This window comes from Macaca nemestrina, chromosome 20 (genome assembly GCF_043159975.1).
Source record: "Macaca nemestrina isolate mMacNem1 chromosome 20, mMacNem.hap1, whole genome shotgun sequence".
Lineage (NCBI taxonomy): Eukaryota > Metazoa > Chordata > Mammalia > Primates > Cercopithecidae > Macaca > Macaca nemestrina.
In genome coordinates, this window is record NC_092144.1 from 43,213,309 (window position 1) to 43,237,460 (window position 24,152).

The 24,152-nt window shown below is 55.3% G+C and overlaps 1 protein-coding gene and 1 long non-coding RNA gene across 8 annotated transcripts; one reads left to right on the top strand and one right to left on the bottom strand.

Moving 5' to 3' along the window:
* Positions 1-2,435: 2,435 nt before the first annotated feature.
* Positions 2,436-21,550, top strand: LOC105495582 (potassium channel tetramerization domain containing 15). 7 transcript variants are annotated; one of them, XM_011765310.3, is made up of 8 exons: positions 2,436-2,572; positions 4,234-4,332; positions 5,174-5,290; positions 6,000-6,092; positions 6,718-6,893; positions 12,447-12,591; positions 17,031-17,336; positions 18,575-18,906. In XM_011765310.3, exons 4-8 carry the CDS (start codon positions 6,027-6,029, stop codon positions 18,731-18,733), a joined length of 852 nt encoding a protein of 283 aa, XP_011763612.2. In that variant the 5' UTR covers positions 2,436-2,572; positions 4,234-4,332; positions 5,174-5,290; positions 6,000-6,026; the 3' UTR covers positions 18,734-18,906. The 7 variants fall into 7 exon arrangements, with proteins under 7 accessions (XP_011763612.2, XP_070942151.1, XP_011763606.2 ...); XM_071086050.1 differs by having other exon boundaries at positions 4,237-4,332; XM_011765306.3 differs by lacking the exon at positions 5,174-5,290 and adding an exon at positions 3,829-3,956 and having other exon boundaries at positions 2,480-2,572; positions 4,237-4,332.
* Positions 9,255-12,571, bottom strand: LOC105495581 (uncharacterized). Its single transcript, XR_003021298.2, has 3 exons — positions 12,434-12,571; positions 9,709-9,847; positions 9,255-9,396 (listed from the first exon to the last, which is right to left on the bottom strand). It is a non-coding gene; the product is annotated as an uncharacterized lncRNA (long non-coding RNA).
* Positions 21,551-24,152: the final 2,602 nt, after the last annotated feature.

Here is a 24,152-nt window from a genome sequence, read left to right on the forward strand (position 1 = left end):
CATCTTTCAAGTATTAATTTATATGTATATATTCACCCATATTGAACACAAAACAAAGGCGTTCCCGCAAGCCACCTAGGATGAGGGACAAAAGAGGTGTGAGGGGCGCTGGGGGCCACAGGGGCCTTGACAAGCGGATTTTCAGTGAGTCCCTGATCATCCAACAGAAGCCTGCTCCATTTTCCCTCATTCCATCCTCCTCAAAGGCCTGGTGCTGGGAAGGACTTTTCTGTCCATGAAGCTGGGGGTACCCACACACACAACCTCCTCCGACGGTGATTCTAGCCAGCATTTAAGGGTGATCTCAGGAGATCAAAGTATTTGAATACTTGCTTCATTTTCTATTTGGGTCTGGTCCCTCAATGCTGAGTGGGATGTGCGTTGATGGAGGGCTTTGTTGTTCCTATGTCGTGCTTGGGACAGTCGGCCACAGAGCTGGGCCGACCTCTCGGGCCGGGCCTGGCCAGGGTGCCGAGCGCGCAGAGAGAGCGCTGCTGAGCCGAAGCTGGGAGCTGGAAGCCCGGGGGTACCGGGGCGTGGGGAGCAGAGTGGGCAGCCCTTGGGCCTCGCGGGAGCCCCTCCCAACCCCTGCACAGATCCCTGACCTACTTCCAGGGCCTCTTTCTGTTACAGGAGCAGCTCAAAATCCATAAATTAAGGAAATTAACTGATGGGGCCTGCGGCATCTTTGTAAGCTATTTAAATCTATAAATTTACAACATCTTCTGCATATATCAAGTAATTGAACTAACTGCAGGGATGTAACTTTAATGAGAAAATTTCCCCCTTTCTCCTGTAGTTCGAGTTCGAAGATAAATAAATAAATAAAACCTTCCCTTAGGAGGAAAGTTTCGGCTGATTCCCGTGTGGAGAAGTTACGGAAGTGCGGTCCGGACGCTCTCTCCACGCGCACGAGGTCCTCTAGTCGAGGGAGAAAGGCCCCCCACCCACTTCACCTTCCTCCCACTGGCACCCCGAGTTCCCCTCACCCCAACTCCAGGCCGACCCCGAGCGCACCCCCACCCCGGGAGTGCGGCCGCTAGGGGGCGCCCAGGACCGGCCGGAGCTCGGGGTCGGGGCCCAGGCGCCGTTCCGGCCCGAGCGCACCCGCCCCGCGGCCTCAGCCGGTCTCCGGCCCGGGAGTCCCGGGAGCCAGGCGGGGGCGCAGCGCCGGCCGGGCGCGCGCTCCGTTTCTTAGGAGCGGGGAAATGATCGCGGAGGAGGAGGAGGAGGCACGGGCGGGGCGCAAGGGAAACCGGAGAAAGAGGAAGGGGAGGAGGAGTGGGAGTCGGAGAAGAGGAGGAAGGGGCGGCCGAAGTGGAGACCTGGGAGGGGCGCCCGGGGCGCGGACCTCGGCCGCTGGGAGTCTTGGCCGCCGCCGTCTCCATCGCGCCGCGCGCGTAAAGGAAATGGCGCGTCTTGCCGCGAGCGGTCGGCCCGGTGCCCCCGCGCGTCCCTCCCCCGCGGTGGCCGACCGCGTGTCCGCAGACGTCACCGGAGAGGGGCAGAGGGGCAGGGACCCTGGGAGGGCGGCCGGGGAGCGGGGGAGGGGCTGCCTGGCCCCCGGCTCCGCTCCAGCCCGGGCCGACTCGCAGCCCAGTTTCTTCCCAAGTCCCGCCCCCAGCCCCGGGCGCCGCGGCGGCGGCTGCTCTCCCCTTTGTAACCGAGGAGTCAAGAAATGTGAGAAACGTGCCCTGTGTTACTTATTTGGGAGCCGAAAATTTATGCCCAGCTGAAAGCGCCCGGGGAAATATTACATCAGATGAAATGACAATGATTAAAATCAGCCTCTCCCCCGCCCCCTCCTCGAGCCCGGAGGAGGCCCGGGCGCCGCGTGGCCGGCCGGCGGGGGGCGGGGGGCTGGGCCGCGGAGGGCGCTGGGGCCTGGGCGCACCGCTCCCTGGAGGGTCCTGGCCGCGGCCCCGGCGGGAAGGCGCGGGCTCCGGGAGAGGAGGGTGGGGATCGCCCGGCGAAAGGAGGGGAAACGACGCGTTTTTGTCGCCGAGCGCGGCAGGCGCGGGCGCGCGGAGCTAATTGCGACTCTAATCCTCTGCCCCGCGGCGCAGCCGAGCCCCGAGCCAGGAGTCGCCGCGCGCGCCCGCTCGCGCTGGGTAATTTGGGGCCGGATCGCTGCCCTTTGCGTCCGGGCTGGGCCGCGGCGAGGCGCGGGCTACGGGCTGGAGTGGGGGGCTGGTTTTCTCTCCAGCAATCGAAGGAGGCCGCCGGAGAGAGAGGAGGGAGGAGAGGAGGTGGGAGCGGCGGGAGGGCAGCCGGAGAGCGGCGCGAAGAGGAGGCGGCGGCGGCGGCGGCCGCGAGGAGGGGAGGAGGCGAGGGGAGGGTGGGGAGGGGAGGCCCCGGCGCGCCGCGCCGCGAGGGGCCGCGCGAAGCGGGGGCCGGGGCGGGAGGGGTGGGTGGGGGGAGGGTTGGGGGCGAGAGAGAAAGTAACTCCAGGACGAGACCGGAGCGACCCGCGCAGCGAGCATAGGCGGCGAAGCTGCGCCCGGCGCCCAAGACCGGCGGCTGCGGGGGGCGGGGGCTGCGCCCGAGCCCGATCTGCCGCTCCGGCTCCGAGGTAAGCCTAGCGCGGGCGGCCACCGCTCAGCGCCGCGCACCCCTGTCCCCGAAGTGGCTGCGATACTGAGAAAGTCGCCCGGCCAGGGTCCGGACCTGGGCGGGGGCGGCCGCTTTGTCCCTCTGCTGGGCGGCGGGGGCTGGCGGCGCGGGGGCGCCCAGCACAAAGGCCTGGTGCGAGAGTGGGGCTGCCCACGTGGGCTGGTCCTGGCCGCGGGTGGACCCTCCCCACGCGGGCGGGCTCGGAGCTTCCTGCCGCGCGGTGTGTGTGTGTGTGTGTGTGTGTGTGCGCGCGCGCGCGCGCGCGTGTGCAGGTCCCCGCACTCTGGCCCCTGTTCTGGGCCGAGCGCCCTGCAGAGCTGGCGAGTTTCCGGGGTCAGAAACGGGCTCACGCAATTGGGGCTTCGAGGTGGACAAGGCCCGGCTTGGCGCCCAAAATCAGAGAAACTCTCCAGCGGGACAGATGTGCGTCCTCTGACGCCCACCCCAAGAGTCTGAAACCTGGCAGGAGGGGCTGTCGCGCTGGTGGTGGTCCCGGGCGCGCAGGGTTTGGGGCTGGGAGAGGGCCGCGATGAGACGGGATCGCCGCCTGCAGATCCTGTTCCCCGCTGCCCGCCCGCACCCCCTGACCTGGACGCGCGCACCGGGCACACTCGCACACACACCCGGGGGCGGACCCCCGCCGCTGCAGCGCCTTTTCTGTCTTCTGGCGGCCCCACCCCCGACTGCAGAAAGATAAGCTTCAAGTTTTCGCTCCGTATCTCAAATGTGCATGAAGGAATTTAACTGCACGAGTGAATAACAGCATTAGTTTCAATTAATTTTTTTTAATCCCGGCAACAATAAACTTTGAGAACAAAAGCGCTTTTACGTCCTTAATTAGGCGAGCTTCCCATCTGTGGTCTCCAAGTGTCTGCCTCTTGATTTAACTTTGTCCCCGCCCCGCCTCCACCGCAACCCCTCCCAGCCCAGCCCGGCGCTTCGGGTGCCGCGGCCACCCCGCCCCGCGGCGCCTCCAGCTCTGGCCCAGCCGTCTCCCGTCGCCCCTAAGTTCACACCAGCCGGCTGGCTCCGCGGCGGGGCGAGGGAGGTGGGGGGAGCTGGCGCGCACCAGGTGGCCCGCCTGCCTCTCGGGGGCCACCCCTGGGACAACTGTGCAGGCCCCCGGGACTTTCGCCCCGGGCCAGCGCCCTGAGTGCGGAGCCGAAGGGAGCTCGAGAGGCGCCTTCTGTTTACCTTTCATGGTTAAAATAACAGCTTAGCAAAAAAGCGACTTCACGAAGAAGCGATTTAGTGAAATCGTCTCAAGCTGCCGCAGCTCAGCCAGTTTAATCACCCCCAGAGAGCCGAACAACTGCGAGCGCAATGGGACACAAAATCATTTTGTGTGTAAATGAGCGTGGCATTCTGCTCACTTCTCTCTGCTCGGGCGGGCGGGGCTCGGCGGCGGGCGGGCGGGGACCCGGGTCTCCCGCCGCAGCTGGAGAAGCGGGTCACTACCGGGCCAGTTTGGAAACCTGTGGGCCCTCCCGACCACTATCGCTGAGGCCCCTGCAACAGGCGGGCCAGGGCGCACTGGGGCTGGGTGGTGGGTTTGATGCTAGTGCTGGTGGAATGAACTTGTATCTCTCACTGCACCCACTTTTGTGCTTCTGACTTAAGCAGTGGTCTCGGAAAGAGGGTCGTGGTCCTGCACAGATGCGCTTGTTGGGGGAAGCCTTGGAGATTCACGGCAAGGCGTAAAGCCTGGGGCTTCCAACGGTAAGTTTCTGGTTTGCCACGAGCATCAGGTTGTGCTTGGGAGGTAAAAGGGGCTAAGAACGGTGGATCGGCTTCTGTGATGGGGGCTTGGTGTTCGTGTCACTTTGGAATAGTGTCCTGGTATTGGGTAAAATATCTTGCAGTCCGCTTTGATAGAATTTCGGCCAGAATTCCTTCCTGTTCAGTTTATCCTCAGCACGTCTTCCCTTCTGACTCCTCCCCCAGCAGAGCCTCCTAGGGCAGGATAATCCATTCCTGAGGTCTGTTTTGGTTCTCAGAACTCCTTGAGCTAAGTGACCTGGTTTTGTTTTTTTAAGCTTCTGGAACTCAGGAATGCCAAAAGCAGTGGACCCTGAGCCCACAGGCCCCAGTGAGGGTATACATTACACATCACTGTCTGCCCATTGCAACCTCCCACCCCAGTTTTATGTCAGGAAACTTCCCCGGGCACTCAGGGCAGACTAAGTCACAGGAGAGCAACCTTGCTTACGTTTGCAGGATTTGATTCTCATTGGATTAAAATTGGATGTTGAATTTCAAGGCACAGATTTTGATCCCAGAGTTTTAATGGGCAAAAGCAATCCCATGGGTCCCAAGAATGTCATGTGGTTGCTCTCTTAAAGATTAAACCTTCAAGAGTCGTCCAGGGTAGGTTTGTGGAAGCCAGTGTCTGTGGATGTGTGAAGGGGGGTGACTATTCACGTGCAAATCTCCTCCTTCCTCCCTTTTGAGACAGCTGTAAATCAGTGAACGGGGCTGCAGAATTCTGTTCCTCCTGCATAGGGCCTGCAAAGCGCCCCTGGGTGTGGCTTCCGGGGACTGAGGGACAATCTTATTTCAGGTGGCTACAGCACGGAGGAGAGTCACTGAGTGCCTCTGGGGAGGAGCAGTAGAAAGGGTCCATTGGTTGATCTGCTTGCTCTCTGCTTCCTCCTGGCCATCTCCTGATGCCTCAGGGGTATGTGATGGCAAGGGGTCTGGAATGCATCAGGCACAGACAACGCCACTCTGGGAGTCTGGGGAGAAACTGTGAGGTGCAGACTAGGCAAACAAAGACAGGTTTTCTCTGCTATTGGGAGCCACAGAGAAGAGGTGGCTTCCCAGGTGACTTGCCCTTATCCGTGTGCCTGGACTTCTGCATAAAGGCTTCCCTGTGTCGGGGCAGATGCAAGCTGTATCTTATCACCATGGGGATGGTACTAAGAGAGGTCCTAGGTTCCCCAGCCCATGGAGGGTGAGGGGTGCTTTCTGAGCCTTGGTCCACGAGGCTTTTGCAAGAGGAGACACGCTTGGTAACATGGCTTGAAACAAAAATACCAGGAAAATCTGATTTGTTCTGAAACATTTTGGGGCAATAATGGTGAGCATATGTTTCAGTGCTGTCATTAGCCGAATTAGCAGACATGGAGCTGCCCAGAAAACACATGTGTGAGTGTGACCGTGTGTGTGTGCATGTGTATGTGTGTCATCTGCTACAGCCTGGAGGCCTGCTTCGGGGTGTAGAGACAGATAGAGAGATAGTGGTGGTGGAGTCAATCAGGGAGGGCTGCATGGACCTCGCAGGGTCCCAGAGAGCATGCAGAAAGAACGATTCTAAGTGTCTTTGACTCCATGGTAGATGACTATGAGGAATAAGCCTTCTCTGGTTTCGTCGATGCCTCCCGCAGATACTCTGGGCAGGGATGGAAGCCTAGATGCCTCACCGCAAGGAGCGGCCGAGCGGGTCCTCGCTTCACACACACGGCAGCACCGGCACCGCGGTGAGCCTGCAGGGTGGGCTGGGTCCCCACCAGGGGTCCCCTCTTTCCCTTCTTCCCCAGCACCTGTTCACTGGCTGCCCTTCCTTGGGGCCATGACACTCAAGGTGGCTGTTGACTGGCTGTAGGATTATGTATTTTTGAAACAAAAATGCTCTTAATTTGATGTGAAATTTACTACATGTATAAAACTCAACGCCTTAGGTGCTGAGGAAGTCACTAATTTAGAGGTGTCTCGTTACTGAGACAAACTTGCAAAAAACCCCTGAATCCCAATTCACAAATTGGTGATTCGTTTGTCAGGGGATATTTCACATCTAACACATAAGCCCATGACCTTTAATTAGAATTTTGCAGTTTGTTTTATGCCCCTGGAGGCTGACACCTTGAAAAATTTTTTTTCTTGGTTTCTTATTGCTAATAAGCATCTTTCTTTTTCCCTCTGGTACTTTGAAGAAAATGATGCAAATACACTTAATTACAGTGGTGGCCATAATTTGTCAGCTGAATATGTGATCAGGCACCGGCAGAAGTGATCTGATTAGATCTGTGATCACACTCGCAATAAAGGGAGTGCATGGCCATGTTGTGGAGAAACTCTTGTGTTCCGCTTTATTTTCATCTCTAGGAGGGAGGAAACATGTCCCGGCTGTCTCTCACCCGGTCGCCTGTGTCTCCCCTGGCGGCCCAGGGCATCCCCCTGCCAGCCCAGCTCACCAAGTCCAATGCACCTGTGCACATCGATGTGGGCGGCCACATGTACACCAGCAGCCTGGCCACGCTCACCAAGTACCCTGACTCCAGGTAAGAGTAAGCCCCTTGAAACATCAGGCATGTGTGGGTCAGGGCAGCAGCTGTAATCTGCTGCCTGGGGGATGGGGTCTCTCCCCCCTGTCACTCCACCCACCAGGCTCTCCAGGGTGCACAAGCTGACACAGCCTGAGGGAGCTGGGGTTGGGGAGTGCGAATCTGCCTGTTGAAAGCTGCTGTGCACCGAGGCTTGTGACCCTGACTTGGCAGCATTGGTAGTGCAAGGTGCACCTCCTGACCCACCTGCAGGGGCCTAGGGCTTATTCAGAGCCAGCCCTGCCTGAGCCTGCCAGCAGCGGGCTGGGTAGTCTCACGTACCTTCAAGGTTCCTCTGGAGGAAGACTTAGGCCTGGCCTCTGCAGAGGGTAATTTGTGAGTGATAGTGAGTAGGTAAGTCTTGGGGTTATGGGGGTGGGTATTTAATCCTATTTCCTATTCCACCCCTGGGAAATTCACAAGCGGGGGGAGGAGGAGCTGCGATAAGCAGCAGTGTGTCATCTTTGTCATTTTCGGTGGCCACTGCTGGGCCCTAGAGACTAGCAGCAGGCTTTCCTTGGAGCTGGTGTTGCAGTGACTAACTAGGAATGAACCACATACCTCAGCAGTGGATAAAGGATCTCAGGCCAGGACTCTGGTTGGGGGCTCACAGGTACCCTCCATGCTGCTGAACTTACAGGCTGCCCAGGCCCTTGGCCTGCGAGAGGAACGGGGTGCTGGGTGCTGCCAGCTCTCCTGCTCTTCCCTGCAGGGCATTTCTCTCCTGGGTGAGGGACCTGCTTTCCCCGTTGGCACGGCAGCAGGACTGACCCGAGGTGGGGTGGGTCTCTGAGCAGCTTGCTCAGCCGAGGATGTTTGCTCCTGGCACAGAGAGGCGGTCACCGCTCCCCGGGGCTGCTGAAGGCTGAGCGTGGGATGGCCAAGACTGCGGGCATCACCCCTGTGTTACGCATTTAAAATAACAGGAGACGTTAATTAATCCCCCAGACACTGAGGGATCGTCTCTGGGGAGCATACGTGGCAGGCTGCATTGTCACTGGTGTGGTGGCTCAGAGCAGGGAGGATGGTAGTACGTGGCAGTGGCTTTCCGAGCCTGTTGGGGCTGCAGGGGAGTCTGTGCAGGGGCTGGCATGGTCCCTTGAGGAGGAAAAACTGGAAATGGATGCAGTGTCTAATTCCAAATTCAGAGAGTCTAGGGTGCAGATGGTGACTGGTGTTCCAGTACCCCAGGTGGACAGAGACTTAGCCTGGGGTCCTGTGGCCTTGGGGCTTGTGGGGTGGGGACAAGAGCCACGGGGCCAGGTGAGCAGTATCGGCCTGTGTGCTCACTCACAGAGCCCTGTCTAGGATGGGAGATGGATTCTGCTTATTTAATTTCCATTTTGCCTTCTGCGGCATTTCCGAGTTGTTTGAGATAGATCATCTCTTAATCGGTTGACGACATTTGTGAAATTCATAAAACCTTTGCCCACAACCCTCTCTGAAGAGTGTTTCCTGAAATCAGAGTTTCCTGTCTGGAGTAATCACAGCCCAGGCCCTGGGGGAGGCGGGTGGGAGGGGCTTCTCATTCTGGGCTCTTGGCTGCTGCCTGAGAGCCGGAGGGCAGGGGGCCATCTCCCCTCACCCAGCTGCACTGTGCTGCTCACCCATTGCTCTGCTCTGCGATGTAGGGTGTGCTCTCATGGGGAGCTAGGGCCCCTGTGGCCCTGTGATCTGGCACTTGGGACCCTCCTGGCGTGCCCAAGGGGTGGCAGTCTATGTTCGTTCTTCCCCATGGCTGGGGCTCAAGGTGAACCTGTTGTTCTGCCTGGATGGCCTCTGGCTGCCATGGGGGCGCTCTGCAGGCCTGAAGCTTTGGACTAGAGATCAGGAATGGTGTGACCTGTAGGACAATCAGGAGCCAGGGGGCCGGGGGGCCTGAGAAGTGGGTCAAGCAGCTGTGCTGGCAAGAGCCCCTCAGATCTCTCTTGTCCTTCTTGTAGTGAATTATTATAATACAAGCACTGTTTGCCACCAATTCTGGAAAAAAATCAATCTCACCTAGTGTCACTGATCTATGAGACACCTGGAGATGGAGGACTAAGAGTGCTAAGGTCCTCAGGGTGTTTCTGGATGGTGGTGATGACCTGCCCTAGGCAGCACTGTAAAAGCTGGGACCTCCACCCTCAGTTCCCACCGGGAACTCTGCCTGGACTTCTGGGTCTCGGCGGTCGGGGTGGCCTGGGTGCTGAAGAGCCTCGTGCCGGGTGCCTCGTCTGGTCTGCCTAGGAACAGTCACTGGTCCTCACCTGAGACAGCTGAGTGCAGCCGGGGCTGGGAGTGGACTCCCTGGGCCGGCCCCCTTGCTGGTGTCCTGCCTGCTTGACACCCATTAGATGCCGCCAGCACAGCCACACTCTGACATCCATCCTGACTGTGGGAAGCATCAAATGAAGATGGTCAAGAGCTTCAGAACTCTTAAAGCCTCGTGCCTGAAACAGCCAGGAAATTGGAGCCAGAGCTTAAAAAAAAAAAAAAAAAAAAAAGGAAATAAACAAGAAGACGAAGGCCATCCTGATGTTCCCCCTTGTGCACACAGGGCGGGTGATTGGAGGCATCTTTTCTGTCCCTGAGGCTCCCAGCTGTTGCAGCATGAACTGGTCACCTAATTCCGTGGAGGACTTCGGAAGCTGGCGCCTCAAACCCTGCAGCCTCTCTCAGAGGGTGACCTGGGCCGTTTTCCACGGGGAACGTGGAGCCCCTGACAGAGCTGGGAACTCACACCTGCAGGGCTGAGAATGGCTGGGGCCTCCTCCATGGTGATTATCCTCACCTTTCCTCAACCTGCTCACGTCCTTGGCAGCCTTGGACGCCGAGGGTATGAAAGGCCTCTGTCCTGGGAGAGGCTGTACAGCTGCCGGTTGATCCAGGAGTCGACACTGAACCATGGAAAGATCTAGAATCAGCCTGTCCTGAAATAAGGCAGATGGAGAACCTTCTAAACTTGGACCAATGAGACAGCCTAGAACCTATCCAGCCCTGGAATGTGGGTGCATGAGGAGTCTTCTAGACCAACAGGACCAGCTAGAGCCTCAGCCAGACCTGACGTCAGAAGGGTCGGGAACTCAGCCAGGCCTAGAATGCTGCCTGCTTACATGGACTTTGGCGCTCCACTGGGAATGGTGGGGAGAGTTCCCAGAGAGGCCGAGGGTTTGGATCTGCTGACTCCCCTGTGGATGTAGCTCTTACTTCCTACCGGTGCCACACGTGGACCTCAGCCACTTGCCAACCACTGCCCATGGTATCTGGCAGCCTGGGCCAGACCCATCTGTCTCCAGGAATGCCGGGTGGCCCTCACTCTGACATCTGGATGCCCACGCTCTGCTAGGCCAGGTCCTAGGGCCTTTGTAACTGGAGCCAGCTGTGGAACCCACAAGCCTTTCCAGCAGGGGCTGTGACCTGCAGTGCCATTGTCACCAGGCCTAGGGGGTTGACAGGGCTCTTCGGCTTTTACAGCTCTGAGATGAATTGTATCTGGGTGGCTGCAGCTCTGGTTCCACAGACTCAGGCTCACAGCAGACTCTGACATCCCCATGCCCATCCATGAGACAGCCTTGCCCTTTTCTTTCTTTCTTTCAAACAACAGTGTTTGGCTTTCTTGGTCAGGCTGGAGTACGTGGTGTGATCCCGGCTCATTGCAACCTCAAACTCCTGGACTCAAGTGATCCTCCCACCTCATCCTCCCAAGCGGGCTACAAGTGCATGCCACCATACCCAGCTAACTTTTAAATTGTTTGTAGAGATGGGGTCTTGCTGTGTTGTCCAGGCTGGTCTCGAACCCCTGGCCTCAAGCAATCTTCCACCTCAGCTTCCCAAAGTGCTGGGATTACAGGTGTGAGCCATGGTGCCCAGCTAAACTGTGTCCTTTATACTACCCTGTTAGGCCAGAAATCTGCACTGCGTTCCCAGAGACTCCATACCTGGACAGACCATCATGGCTGATGTATTGAGTGTTCCAGGCCATCAGAGCATAGGATGGTGTGGACGGGAGGCCCTGAGGGCAGACTTGGGTGCTCTAACCCCCTCAGCTCCTGCCCAGCTAGTGTGTCCTGGGTGCAGGTGGCAGTGGGGCAGGACCCTGGAGGCAGCTGACTTGGAGTGGACAGAGGAATGGGCTGCTGTTGGGACAGGGGGCATCCCTGCAGGGCTCCCTGCTGGTGCAGGCAGAGAGTGAAGGGTTTAGGCTCCAGCTTGTGTGCAGGCCAGGCTCGGAAGCCTGGGTCCCAAGCTGGAGCTACTGTTCTCCCAGCTGTGCAGAGAAGCTGCCACCTTGGCAGGGTCCAGCTGGGCAGGAGTGTGGCCCTGCCTGCTGAAGGATGTGGTGGTGCTGCCTTTGGGGAAACAATGCCAACCTCCCTCCTGTTCGAACACCAAGCCAAGCCCTTGGCTATCCCCACCCCTCTTTAGGGTTCCTAGTTATCCATAGCTCGACCTGGGTTCTGCCAGGGCAGTTTCCAAACCAGAGCTGGCCGCTCTGGGCACTGGGGAGGTGGTATCAGTCCTGGCTCTGAGACCTGGCTCCTTCTCCCTGGAGTGGACAGGGACAGGCATCAGGGGCTCCCCAAGACCCTTCTCCTGGTCTTGCATTTGTTAGAACCACTGCCCTTCAGAGGACAGGGTACCGGCACCTGCCTTCTCTCCAGTCCCCATCCCCCACCACTAGATGTGGTATGCATACACTCCGGCATGTGTGCACATATGTATGCACTGTGGCGCATGTATGTGCATTTTTTCTGTGTGTGTACATACTGGTGTGTGTGTATGTCTGTGTTGTGGCATGTGTGCAAGGGCCCTGTTGCTTGTGTGTACCGTGGCACACTTGCCATCCCTCCTGTCTGCCTCTGTTTTCTCCCTGTGGGCTCCCTGAGTGAGCGGCAGTAGGGGATTTGTGCCGTCATGTCTCTAGGTACCTGGTATTGACAGGTGCGTGTCCTTTACTGGATGTGTCTGGGTCCGCGTGATATGTGTGTGTTGGGAAGGAAGGGACCGTGTGACCCCGTGCCTGTTGCACAGGCCTGTTGTGTCTCACACTTGTTTACATGGGTTGAGTGGGGAGGATGTATGTCCTGGCTGGTTTACTGGGTGTGTAGCTGTTGGCAGGGGTATTGGATGGTTCATGTGCATTTTCTGGATGGATCTGTCTGGCAGGGTGTGTGCACCAGGCCTGTGACCAGCTGGTTTGTGTGTAGGGGATAAGGTGCCTGTGTCTTCCATAGCTTTCCAGGCCTGTAACATAACATGTGTTGGCGGGCTGGTGTGTACAGCTGGGTGTGCCCCTCTCTGGCTGTGACTCGCGGGTGTAGGCAGGATGTGTGGTGTGTCCTGTCAACTGTAGCCTGGCTGCCCCGGGTGTGTGCAGATGTTGCCAGGCCTGGAACACTTCCAGAGTCACCTACGTCAGGTCCCTCGCCCCTCCAGCCGTGTGGGCCCTAAGGAATGGGGGCAGGGCGTGGGAAGACAGGTGGACTTGGCCCCATCCTTCAGACATCCCACCTCACCTGTCTCTCCTAGAATAAGCCGCCTCTTCAATGGCACTGAACCCATCGTCCTGGACAGTTTGAAGCAACATTATTTCATTGACCGGGATGGGGAGATTTTCCGCTACGTCCTGAGCTTCCTGCGGACGTCCAAGCTGCTGCTCCCGGATGACTTTAAGGTAAGTCCATGGCTGGCGGCCCCCCTGCGCTGCCTGTGCGATGGCATTACACAGGGGACGCTGTGACTTAATAAATGGACCCCTGGTTGTCATGGTAACCATAAAAAGTTAAACGATGAAGCCGAGGGCTAAATCAGTTTTTCTAAACTAATTTTGTTTTCTCACATTTTTAGCTTATTTATCAGGGTATATAACAACAATTAAGCTGCGGAACGTACCCCAGCTGAACATTTGTCGTGTTTAAACATGGGCGCATGCCAGCGATATAGTAGTTAGAGGTTCATAAATCTGTTCCATCGGCCAGGCGCGGTGGCTCATGCCTGTAATCCCAGCACTCTGGGAGGCCAAGGTGGGTGGATCACTTGAGGTCAGGAGTTCGAGGCCAGCTTGGCCAACTTGGTGAAACCCCATCTCTACTAAAAATACAAAAATTAGGCCGGGCATGGTGGCTCACGCCTGTAATCCCAGCACTCTGGGAGGCCAAGGCGGGTGGATCACTTGAGGTCAGGAGTTCGAGGCCAGCTTGGCCAACTTGGTGAAACCCCATCTCTACTAAAAATACAAAAATTAGGCCGGGCATGGTGGCTCACGCCTGTAATCCCAGCACTTTGGGAGGCCAACGCGCGTGGATCATGAGGTCAGGAGTTTGAGACCAGCCTGGCCAAGATGGTGAAACCCTGTCTCTACTAAAAATACAAAAATTAGCCAGGCGTGGTGGCAGGCCTGTAATCCCAGCTACTCGGAAGGCTGAGGCAGGAGAATCACTTGAACCCAGGAGGCAGAGGTTGCAGTGGGCCAAGTACTCTAGTCTGGACGACAGAGCAAGACTCCATCGCAAAAAAAAAAAACAAAAAAAACAAAAGAGGAAAAGAAAAGAAAAAAATAAAAGGATAGCTGTAATTAGACTTTGAAAAATAAAGTATTAAAAAAATACTAAAATTAGCCAGGTGTGGTGGCAGGCGCCTGTAACACCAGCTACTTGGGAGGCTGAGGCAGGAGAATCTTTTGAACCCAGGAGGTGGAGGCAGAGGTTGCAGTGAGCCGAGATCACATCACTGCACTCCAGCCTGGATGACAGAGCAAGACTCTCTCTCAAAAAAAAAAAAAAAAAAGTCTGTTCCGTGTTGGGCAATTTGCAGGGAGAAAAGCCCTGATGACCGAAACAGATACCCTTTAAACAAGGTAACCTCCAGGTCTCAGGGTGAGCCCGTCAGGGCAGGTGACCTGGTTCCCTGGGTCCTGCCTCAGTGGTGAGCCCCTCTCATGTGTCAGGGACCCTGGGAGAAAGGAAACTCAGACCTAGGGTACACTGGCATATACTAATACTAGCAAATATCTGTCCTTCCTTCCTTCATTCCATCCTCTATTCAAAGGACCAGTAGCCCTGGGGCCTTGTCTTTCATCCAACGCAGTTACTGGGTGCCAGCCACTGAATTCAGGCTGAAAACAGTGAAACACACACATTAGGCCCTGCCCCACAACACTTACAGTCTAGGAGGCAGACAGATACTGAACTTGAATTCCATGTGACCTGGGCTGGGTGGGTTTGAAAGACACAAAGTTCATCTGGGTGGTAAAGGCAGAACAGGGCCAAACAGGTGTGACGGCCTTGGTGCAGGGGATGGGGGCGGCAGATGGCTTGATGCATTCCAGAACTGGAAAGAAGGTATCAAGCCTGGAGCCTTATGGCCTGGGAGGGGAAGGGCAGGAAAGGAGGCTGCTGTTTGATGTCAGGACCTTGGCGGGTGGCCCAGTGCCTGGCATTTAACTCTGAATGCAGTGGAAGGGGTGTGTGCAAGGGAAGGGCAGTTAAGTCTGCAAATTGGGAAGATCTCTCTGACTGTTGTGTGGGGAAGGAGGCAGGGAGGGGTGGGGGTGGGTGCAGTGAGGCAATTATGGATGAGGCCCCTTCCCCAGGCCAAGGGAGGCTGGGTGGAGGCTTTGGATGGACCAGGATGGAGATAGAGAAGATGGCGCAAGGTGGCACATCAGACTTCTGTTTAGCACAGGCACAGTGGTTCACTACGGTCATCCCAGCACTTTGAGAGGCCGAGTGGGGAGGATCCTTTGAGGCCTGGAGTTCAAGACCAGCCTGGGCAACATAGCGAGACCCTGTCTATACAAAAATTTTTTTTTAATTCAAAAAGGCCAGGCGCAGTGGCTTACACCTGTAATCCTAGCACTTTGGGAGGCCGAGGTAGGTGGATCACCTGAGGTCAGGAGTTTGAAACCAGCCTGACCAATATGGTGAAACCCCATCTCTACTAAAAATACAAAAATGAGCTGAGCATAGTGGTGGGCACCTGTAGTCCCAGCTACTTAGGAGACTGAGACAGGAGAATTGCTTGAACCCAGGAGGCGGAGGTTACAGTGAGCCAAGATCGCACCACTGCACTCCAGCCTGGGCGACAGAGCGAAATTAAGTAAGTAAGTAAGTGAGTGAGTAAGTAAGTAAGCACCACTGCACTCCAGCCTGGGCAACAGAGCGAAATTCCGAAATTCTGTAAGTAAGTAAATAAATAAATAAGCAAGCAAGCAAGCAAAAGCATGTGGTTGTGGCAGTGTAAAGGGCCTCTTGCGGGTGCCCCGGGGCTTGTGGCTTGAATTCTGAGTTGGTAAGTCGAGACCCGGGGTGGACCAGGCTGTGGGAGTGGGGTTTCTGCCCCTGCATGGGCAAGCTGGTGGGGCATCAGATGGAGAAATTCTGGGCCATGACAAAAGATGGGATTGTCTGGTATGCAGTTATCATTTAAAATCTCAGGAGAATGGCCAGGAGAGGTAGCTCACACCTGTAATCCCAGTGCTTTGGGAGGCCAAGGCAGGAGGATCATTTGATCCCAGGAATTCCAGACCAGCCTGGACCTTGTGTCTACAAATAATAATAATAATTATTATTATTCTGGCATGATGGCTCATGCCTGTAGTCTCAGCTGCTTGGGAGGCTGAGACAGGAGGATCCTTTGAGCCTGGAAGTTCAAGGCTGCAGAGAGCTATGATCACATCACTGCACTACAGTCTGGGCTACAGAATGAGACCCTGTCTTAACAAATAAAATAAAAATCTCAGGAGCAAGTGAGAGTGGAGAGAGCAGAGGCCCAGGATAGAGCCCTGAGGAACCCTTGCATGGGGCAGAAGAGGCGGGAGGGGCCACTGACCAATGAGAGGCTCAGGGGTCAGGGTTAGAATCTAGGCCTCCCTGGAGGCAGTTCCAAAAGCCAGGACCAGCAGGTGGAAGGGACTTAGGGCCTGTAGGTCAGGGGGCTGGGCTTCCTTGCCTCTTCCTCAGGCATGAGTCATGGGACCTATGGGACCTTGGCCACTCCTGGTGGGGTGGGTATGGGTGAGCGTGTATGGTGTGCATATGTGACCCGGGGCATGGGGCCACTATCAGTGCCTGAGGGACGGTCTGTGTGAGCCTGCTCCGCCCAGAAGGGGGCTGCCTGGCAGGGGGCAGGCTTCCCCTCCCTGGACACTTTATCACACTCTGCTTGTTTGGGCAGGGGCTGGACCAGGCACTTGACACATCTTGCATCCTTTGATCCTCACTTTAATTCCCTGAACTGGTTGTTTATATCCATTTTATACATAAGGGAACTGAGGCCAGGTGCAGTGGCTCACACCTGTAATCCCAGCACTTTGGGAGGCCAAGGCGGGTGGATCACATGAGGGCAGGAATTCAAGACCAGCCTGGCCAGCATGGAAAAACCCCGTCTCTACTAAATATAAAAGTTAGCTGGGTGTGGTGGCAGGCGCCTGTAGGTCCCAGCTACTCGGGAGGCTGAGGCATGAGAATCGTGGAGTTTGCTTTGAGCCAAGATCGAGCCACTGCACTCTAGCCTGGGTGACAGAGAGAGTCCGTCTTTAAAAAAAAAAAAAGGGAACTGAGACGTTCAGTGAGTGAGGTATAGAGGTTTAGAGGTCTCAGGGCTGGTTGATGATAAAGGTGAAAATCTGACCCAGGCAGGCCTGGCTGGAGAAGAACTGTTTTTGCTTCCAGGTGGGCTGTGAGCTTCTCCAGGATGGGCACAGGCCGGCTGCCTTGTGCCCAGCATGATCTCTTCTCTCGGTGGGATTCTAAGGCAGCAGCAGGTCCCCAGGCATAGGCACAGCCTCCTCCTTTAGTGGAGCTTCCGGTCTTTCCATGGGGAGGCTTCACTGCCCAGTCCCTGGGGCCAGATGGAAGAGTTCAGGAGGGCTGGCACAGGTGCACATCAGCGGCTGCCCTTGGGACAAGGCTAGGTTCCTTATACTTGCAAACACTCAGTTGCCCCATCTGTACAATGGGTGCAACCGGCCCAGTCCACACGATGCCCTGGGAGTCGCAGTTCCTGCAGAATTGGTTGGAACCGGCAGGCCGCCTCCCACCTCCCCCTTCCCCCGCTCCCCCCACCCACCCCTACCCCGACACCTACATCAACACCCTGTGCGCCTGTCCCCAGGACTTCAGCCTGCTGTACGAGGAGGCGCGCTACTATCAGCTCCAGCCCATGGTGCGCGAGCTGGAGCGCTGGCAGCAGGAGCAGGAGCAGCGACGCCGCAGCCGGGCCTGTGACTGCCTGGTGGTGCGCGTCACGCCCGACTTGGGCGAGCGGATCGCACTCAGCGGCGAGAAGGCCCTTATCGAGGAGGTCTTCCCTGAGACCGGAGACGTCATGTGCAACTCCGTCAACGCCGGCTGGAACCAGGACCCCACGCACGTCATCCGCTTCCCGCTCAACGGCTACTGCCGGCTCAACTCGGTACAGGTGAGGGCTGCGCGCTGCCCCCTCCCCGCCGCACCCCCGGTGTCCGCGGAGCCCTCCAGGGGCAGAGTGAGCTGGAGGGAGGCGCGATCCCTGAAATGGTGAAGCCCTCCGTGCCATCCTACAAAAAAGGCCAACAATGTGTGGATGCATAATTTATGTCCCTCTCATAATTAAATGATGGTGCCTGGGGGATGGACTTAAAAAAATCGATCTGAACTTTTTTTTTTTTCTCCAAAAGGATGTTCTATAAAAATGGCCCAGAGTATTTTCAACAAAGTGTGCTTCATTTGACACCCACATTCTGACTTTGGATTCGAATTAAACCCAGGCAACAGGCGAGGCAGGACAGAGGCTGAATGGAAAGGTGGCCTGGAGCCCCTTCCCTCTCCCTGCTGACCTGGGAGCCGCAGGCACCCACCAGCTGCCAAGAGAATCCCTGGACCGGCTCTTCCTGGATGGGTCCAAGAATTGGACAGCTCAGATGGAGTGAGGGCCTATTTTCCAACAGCTCTTCGCAGACCCAAGAGCTTGGCACATTTCCGGTTTAGGGTAGAATGGGCTTTGCAGGGAAGAGGTCCCCCCATGCATGCATTCCACAGCCTGTTGGTCAGAACTTGCTAGTTGCAGGAGACAGGTGTTACACACAGTCATCAGACCTCACCCTCACAGAGACACAAACCCACATAGTTGTGGATGCCTGCAGAGACTCAAATATTGAGAAGACTTCTCCTTTTTCTCTCCCTCCAGAGCTCCCACTAGCTGATGTGCCCCCAGGCCTCAAACTACCTGGAATGCACAGCTCAGGGAAGCCGCTGGATGCCTAGAGGCTGAAGGACAGGGAACTCTCCATTATTGGGGCAGGACTCAGTTAGGCAGGATGCTTGGGGCCATGTGTCTGGAGAAAGGGCACAGGTTACACCCTACAGAAGAAAGAAGGGACCCAAAGGCTCTTTTTGCCTCCTGGAATCAAGGCCCTGAGGGCAGCAGAATGGTGACCTGGGTGAGGTCATCCAACTGGGTTTGGTAACCTGAGGGGTCACTGGGCCTGGCAACTTCTGTCCCTCTGATGGTGGAACCCAGCACGTGGTTCTGTAGGGACCTTTGTTGGTGAGCGAGACTGATACCATCACAGAAGGTGCTCTGGCTGGCTGCTCCAGCAGGCACCCACCTGCCTGCCAGGCCAAGCCAGGTGTCCTCTTGCAGCTTGGCCTTGATGACCTCTGTTTCTTCCTGGGCAGGTCCTGGAGCGGCTGTTCCAGAGGGGTTTCAGCGTGGCCGCGTCCTGTGGGGGCGGTGTGGACTCCTCCCAGTTCAGCGAGTACGTGCTTTGCCGGGAAGAGCGGCGGCCGCAGCCCGCCCCCACTGCTGTTCGGATCAAGCAGGAACCCCTAGACTAGGCCCTGCTTCCGTGCCTACCTGGGCCCCCCCAGGAACCTGGAAACAGTGCTGGGGAGTTCTGCCTGTGTATGCTTGGCCATGGGCATGAGACTGAGGGTGAGGCTAGAGGGTCCAAAGCTGGCCCAGCAAGCACCAGGGCCCCAGGTGTCATGGCAACAGAATGTAGGATGCTGGAGGCATGCCTGCAGAAGGACTGTTGATGTGACCCAAAGATGCAGCAGTGGGAACTCGGCTGCCAGCTCTCCCAGCCCCTCAGCTTCCCAGCCTGGCGCAGCATCCTCTGAGGCCCCAGGGCCTGCTGGGGTGAGTTTGGAAGAGTCGTCTGCAGCTACTTCAGAGGAGCTGTTTATCCCTCTCCACGCAGGGCAGACTCTGGCGGGTCTCCTAGCGTCCGAGATGGCTTATTTTTCTACAGTATTTAAAATGGATGCAACCCTAACTGCAAAAGTCAGAGAGGATGACAAGGACCAACGCTTCTTTATCTGGTGCTCAGTTCTCAGTCGGACGTGCAGCATGGCCACAGGGTGGACCAGCTGCCTGGCATTCAGGCCCAGATGCCTGCAGGGCTGGGGCTCTCGGGACAGATGCAGGGATGTGTGCTGCAGGGCTGCTGGGAGGAGAGTGGTGGGGGCCTGAGGGCTGAGTGACTCTGTAACCACCTGAGACCTTCACCTTTGCTGCCGTTGGGGGCTCAGGCTGCACTCCCCAGGTCACCTGACCTCCTACTGCCCGGGGGCTTCTGGTTCTGTCTGTGTGGACCGGCACCTGGGCTGCTGGAGAAGTCTCCTCCCATTCGGACCAGGCTCAGGGCTGCACCTTACCTCAGGAATGGGCCCCACCACAAAGGGGCCCATCTGTCAGCAGCGTCTTCTAGGTCCCCAGCTCAGGGAGCCATCCCCAGCTCCAGTTTTCTCATGCGAATATGCACAGAGTTTTAATTAAACTTGTTACACTAGCCTGCCGATGAGACCTGGACACAGGCAGACCTGGCGCTCTTGAACCCCGATTCCAGTGAGGACTGGCCCTGAGGAGTCCTTGCAGCCCTGCTGCCCCCACCACGACAGGCCCAAAGATGGACACTGCCCCCCCGGCCTTGTGACAGCTCCCGGAGTGTTCTCCAGTGGAGAAACCACAGAGGACTGGTGGGCGGGGCTCCCCAGCCATCACCATCCTGTGTACAATGGCTGTAGACTTGTATATGGCTCCTTTAATATTGTAAAGATGCTGATGTACAATTGTCGTGCGTTTGTGTGAACACATTGCGTTCCCAGTCCATGCCATAAATGATGCTCTCAAGCAAAAGACTGGAGGCTCTGTCCTGTGCAGAAGCAGCAGCCGGACTCCCGCATTCGATGTTGTGCAGGGAGGTTTGGGGGCGGAATGGATTCCTCCCTTGGATCTTCAGTTCACATCGAGGAATAACCCGCAGCGGTGGTGGGGGAAGGTCAGTCGCTGGGTCTTGAGCTTGGTGTTATTTATTGCATTTGGGTGCCTGTCCCCTCCGGGCAGCACAGATTCTGAATCCTGATTCACAGCCCCTAGCCAGATGGGAACTGGGAAAGAGACAGAAGGCGTCTGGGTGCTTTTGAACCCTGTCTTAAATGTTTGGGATTTTCTCTCTCACTGTTCCTTGGTTGGGGATGATGTCCTCTCTAGACCCCCACGTAATGGTATGAGGAGGTGGCAGGCGGTGGCTCAGGCCAGCTGGGGGGGGGCCGAGTCGTGCTGCCAGCGTGAGACCTGCAGTTCACCTGAGCACAGAATGAGATCTCAGTATGCCTCTATGTAAACAGATTCACATAGGCCTCCAATTTTAATGAGACTTTTTTGCATTTTTTTCTCAAAGCCCTTATGTTCTAACCCATGAGAACCATTTTACCTGCCCCCTAAGGGCCACCAGCTTCGACTTGCCTCAGGGGACAGCCGCACAGACCAGCCGCTCCCTGTCCAAGGCCGCAGAGCAGATGCCATTCCATTGTACAATCGAATTTGCTGGACAAACTTGATAGGTTTCTTTGCTTAGCAACGAGCCTATAGTTGGCACATCTGCGTTTTGGCATCTGAGGCTCCCATCTGAGTGGAGGAGAAAGTGTTGTGTTTATTAGCAAGGAAGTCTTGTGAAAACAGCTCGCTGCTGTGTGTGTTTATGGATTTTTCTGATATAACAGCCAGCATGGTTACCAAGTGGTAGAGATTCTCGAACATTCTCAAACTCTCTTTTTGGGTAAATCATTGTGCTAAAAATAAAATTTATTAATAAAGAAGGGGAAAAAGGAGTAACTACCTGACTAAATGTTACTCTAATTTATTTATTTCTTTACTAACTAAGTAAAACCAGGAAGTATGATTTTACATCAACCAGAGAATTTCTGAATTTATAGAGAAATACTATGTTCCCATAATGATGCTATAATTCTAATATATCTAGTCCCCATAAACAGTAAGTACAAATTATCATTCCTTTAAAGCATTTTTACACTTCCTGGAATGAGTATATTATAAGCAATCTTTTGTCAAATGCCAGCAGTATAAATGTTACTTCTGCTCTTTGTAAACCTCAAAACTCATTATTCTTGATTATAAGCAACTGGACAGAACCATGCCAAAGCTTCCCAGTTTCCCACCAAACCCCTGCCAGTGAGTACAGAGAACTCGCAAAGCCACAGCAGGTGGCCCCAGCCACTGTCCCACTCACTGGGGGCCCAATGCCAGGTCACAACACTAATAATATCTTTCAAAAAATGTGTCTTTTTTTTTTTTTTTAAAGCTACTGCTTGACTGTTCCTTAGAATAAATAAAGGATATTTTATAAATTACAGCTCTAGCCCTTGGTTTGTAATTCACGGAAGCAGCCACAATCAGGTACTCCGGCATGAGTCCTCGGGAACCACCACTCCCCACACTTGGGACCTGGTGTGGCTACTGAATAGGACCTTAACATCCCAAGTCCCAAATCCCAAAGCTTCCTGATTTGAGGACCGACCAGAGAGCAGCAGTGTGGTCTCTATGTGCTCGGTGCATATGCTGTTGGCAGATCTGGTGGGGAAGGTGGTACAGGCATGGCCTCCCTTCACCTCTCCAGACCCCCAAGCCTGGACTCAAGTGTTCAGGCTGTGATGAGCGTGTTGCACTATGTTGGTTTTGCTTATGTATATATCTGTGAACCAAACCACTAACACATTTGAAAAAAGGAAAGTGAGCGGGTCACAGTGACTCATGCCTGTAATCTCAACACTTTGGGAGGCCGAGGCGGGAGAATTGCTTGAGCACAGGAGTTCAAAACAAGCCTGGGCAATTTGGTGAGACCCCATCTCTACAAAAGAATTTAAAAATGAACCAGGCATGGTGTCCTGTGCCTATAGTCCCAGCTACTCAGGAGACTGAGGTGGGAGGATCACTTGAGTCCAGGAGGTTGAGGCTGCGGTGAGCCATGTTCGCATCACTGCACTCCAGCCTAGGCAACAGAGCAAGCCCCTGTCTCAAAATAAAATTAAAAAGAGAAAGCACAGCCGAGTGTGGTGGCTCATGCCTGTAATCCCAGCTCTTTGGGAGGCTGAGGTGAGTGGATCCCCTGAGGTCATGAGTTCAAGACCAGCTTTGGCCAACATGGTGAAACCCCGTCTCTACTAAAATTACAGAAAAAAAAAAAAAATTAGCCAGACATGGTGGCATGTGCCTGTAGTCCCAGCTACTTGGGAGGCTGAGACACGAGAATCGCTTGAATCCGGGAGGCATAGATTGCAGTGAGCCGAGATCTCACCACTGTACTCTAGCCTGGTGACAGAGCGAGGCTTCATCTAAAAAAAAAAAAAAAAAAAAAGGGAAAGCACAGATGTGAGAAATGGGGAAACTGTATCCATTAAGCCACTGACCAAGAGAATATTTAACTTGACTAAGCCCATCAGAGCCTGCTCTCTTCCCCTCCCTGGAGGCCAACCCACGTTCTTGGGGGAATGCTGTCTGCCAAGATAGCCCCATCCCATCTCAGCCCTGCCTTCCCTCCTGATTCTCCAGAGACAGGAAAATGGCTGCATTGGCCCTGGAAGATACTGTTTCTCCTAAGTAGATGACCAGGTGGAAAATACAAAAATGGGAACTGCCAGGGGATATTCAGTTGGAGGCAGGAAAACTGCCTCAGTTCAAAACAATAGGGAGGTCTCGACAGAGCTAGAGGGACAACTGATGGCCAGAGAAGGCGGCCGCTGGCCTGGATGGAGTCTTGCCTCTGGGCTGATGTAGCTGTTGTAGGAAGTAGGATGTCACAGTTTGATGGACATCTCAAGGGGGGTTGGCAAATGTGTTTAGCCACGAGGCTCAAGTCAGTCAGGTAATATTGGTCTTGTCACATGTGTGACAAGAATGTGGGTGGCTCTCTTTGCTCACCCCAACCCCGCCCAAAGGAGAAGACTCATTGTAGAGAGAAGGCTTGCCCTCACCTGGAGATCAGCGGCTGGCAGCCATCTTATCTCTGATGGGAGATTTGATGTGGAGTTACCTGCACTGAAGAGTCTGGGTCACTGTATAAGGTAAAAACCCACATCGTTAACTGCCACAAATTTTAAAATTATCTACAAATGGATATGCTTAGAACAAATGGTAAGAATAGGGTCAGGGCGGTGGCACACACCTGTAATCCCAGCACTTTGGGAGGCCGAGGTGGGTGGATCATTTTAGGTCAGGAGTTCGAGACCAGCCAGGCCAACATGGTGAAACCTCGTCTCTACTAAAAATGGAAAAATTAGCCAGGCATGGTGGTGCGCACCTGTAGTTCCAGCTACTTGGGAGCCTGAGGCAGGAGAATTGCTTGAACCTGGGAGGCGGAGGTTGCAGTGAGCCGAGATCTCACCACTGCACTCCAGCCTGGGTGACAGAGTGAGACTCCTTCTCAAAAAACAGGGGAAAAAAATGGTAAGAATAGAAAGATGATGTTAATGCATATGTGTCAAAAGCAGCTCCTGCCTTTATTAGTGAGAGATTTCTCATTAGATCAAATGAACTTTCTTGTCAGTATCCAGAGAAACCTACAAAGTCATCACAAAGATAAAGCTCTAATGTCCAACATAAAGCCCGAGACAAAAGATGGTCTAGGGCACCTGCTTGGAGGAAGTCTATCCAGAAACAACGGTATTTAGGTTAAACTGCTAAATTCACTAACTAGGGCAGAGAGGCACTGAAACATTCCCTCCAGAACCCCTTTCCATTAAGAGTTCACTCCTGTCACGCCGGGCGTGGTGCCTCACGCCTGTAATCCCAGCACTTTGGGAGGCCGAGGCGGGCGGATCACGAGGTCAGGAGATCGAGACTATCCTGGCTAACACGGTGAAACCCTGTCTCTACTAAAAATACAAAAAATTAGCTGGGCGTGGTGGCGGGCGCCTGTAGTCCCAGCTACTCGGAGGCTGAGGCAGGAGAATTGCG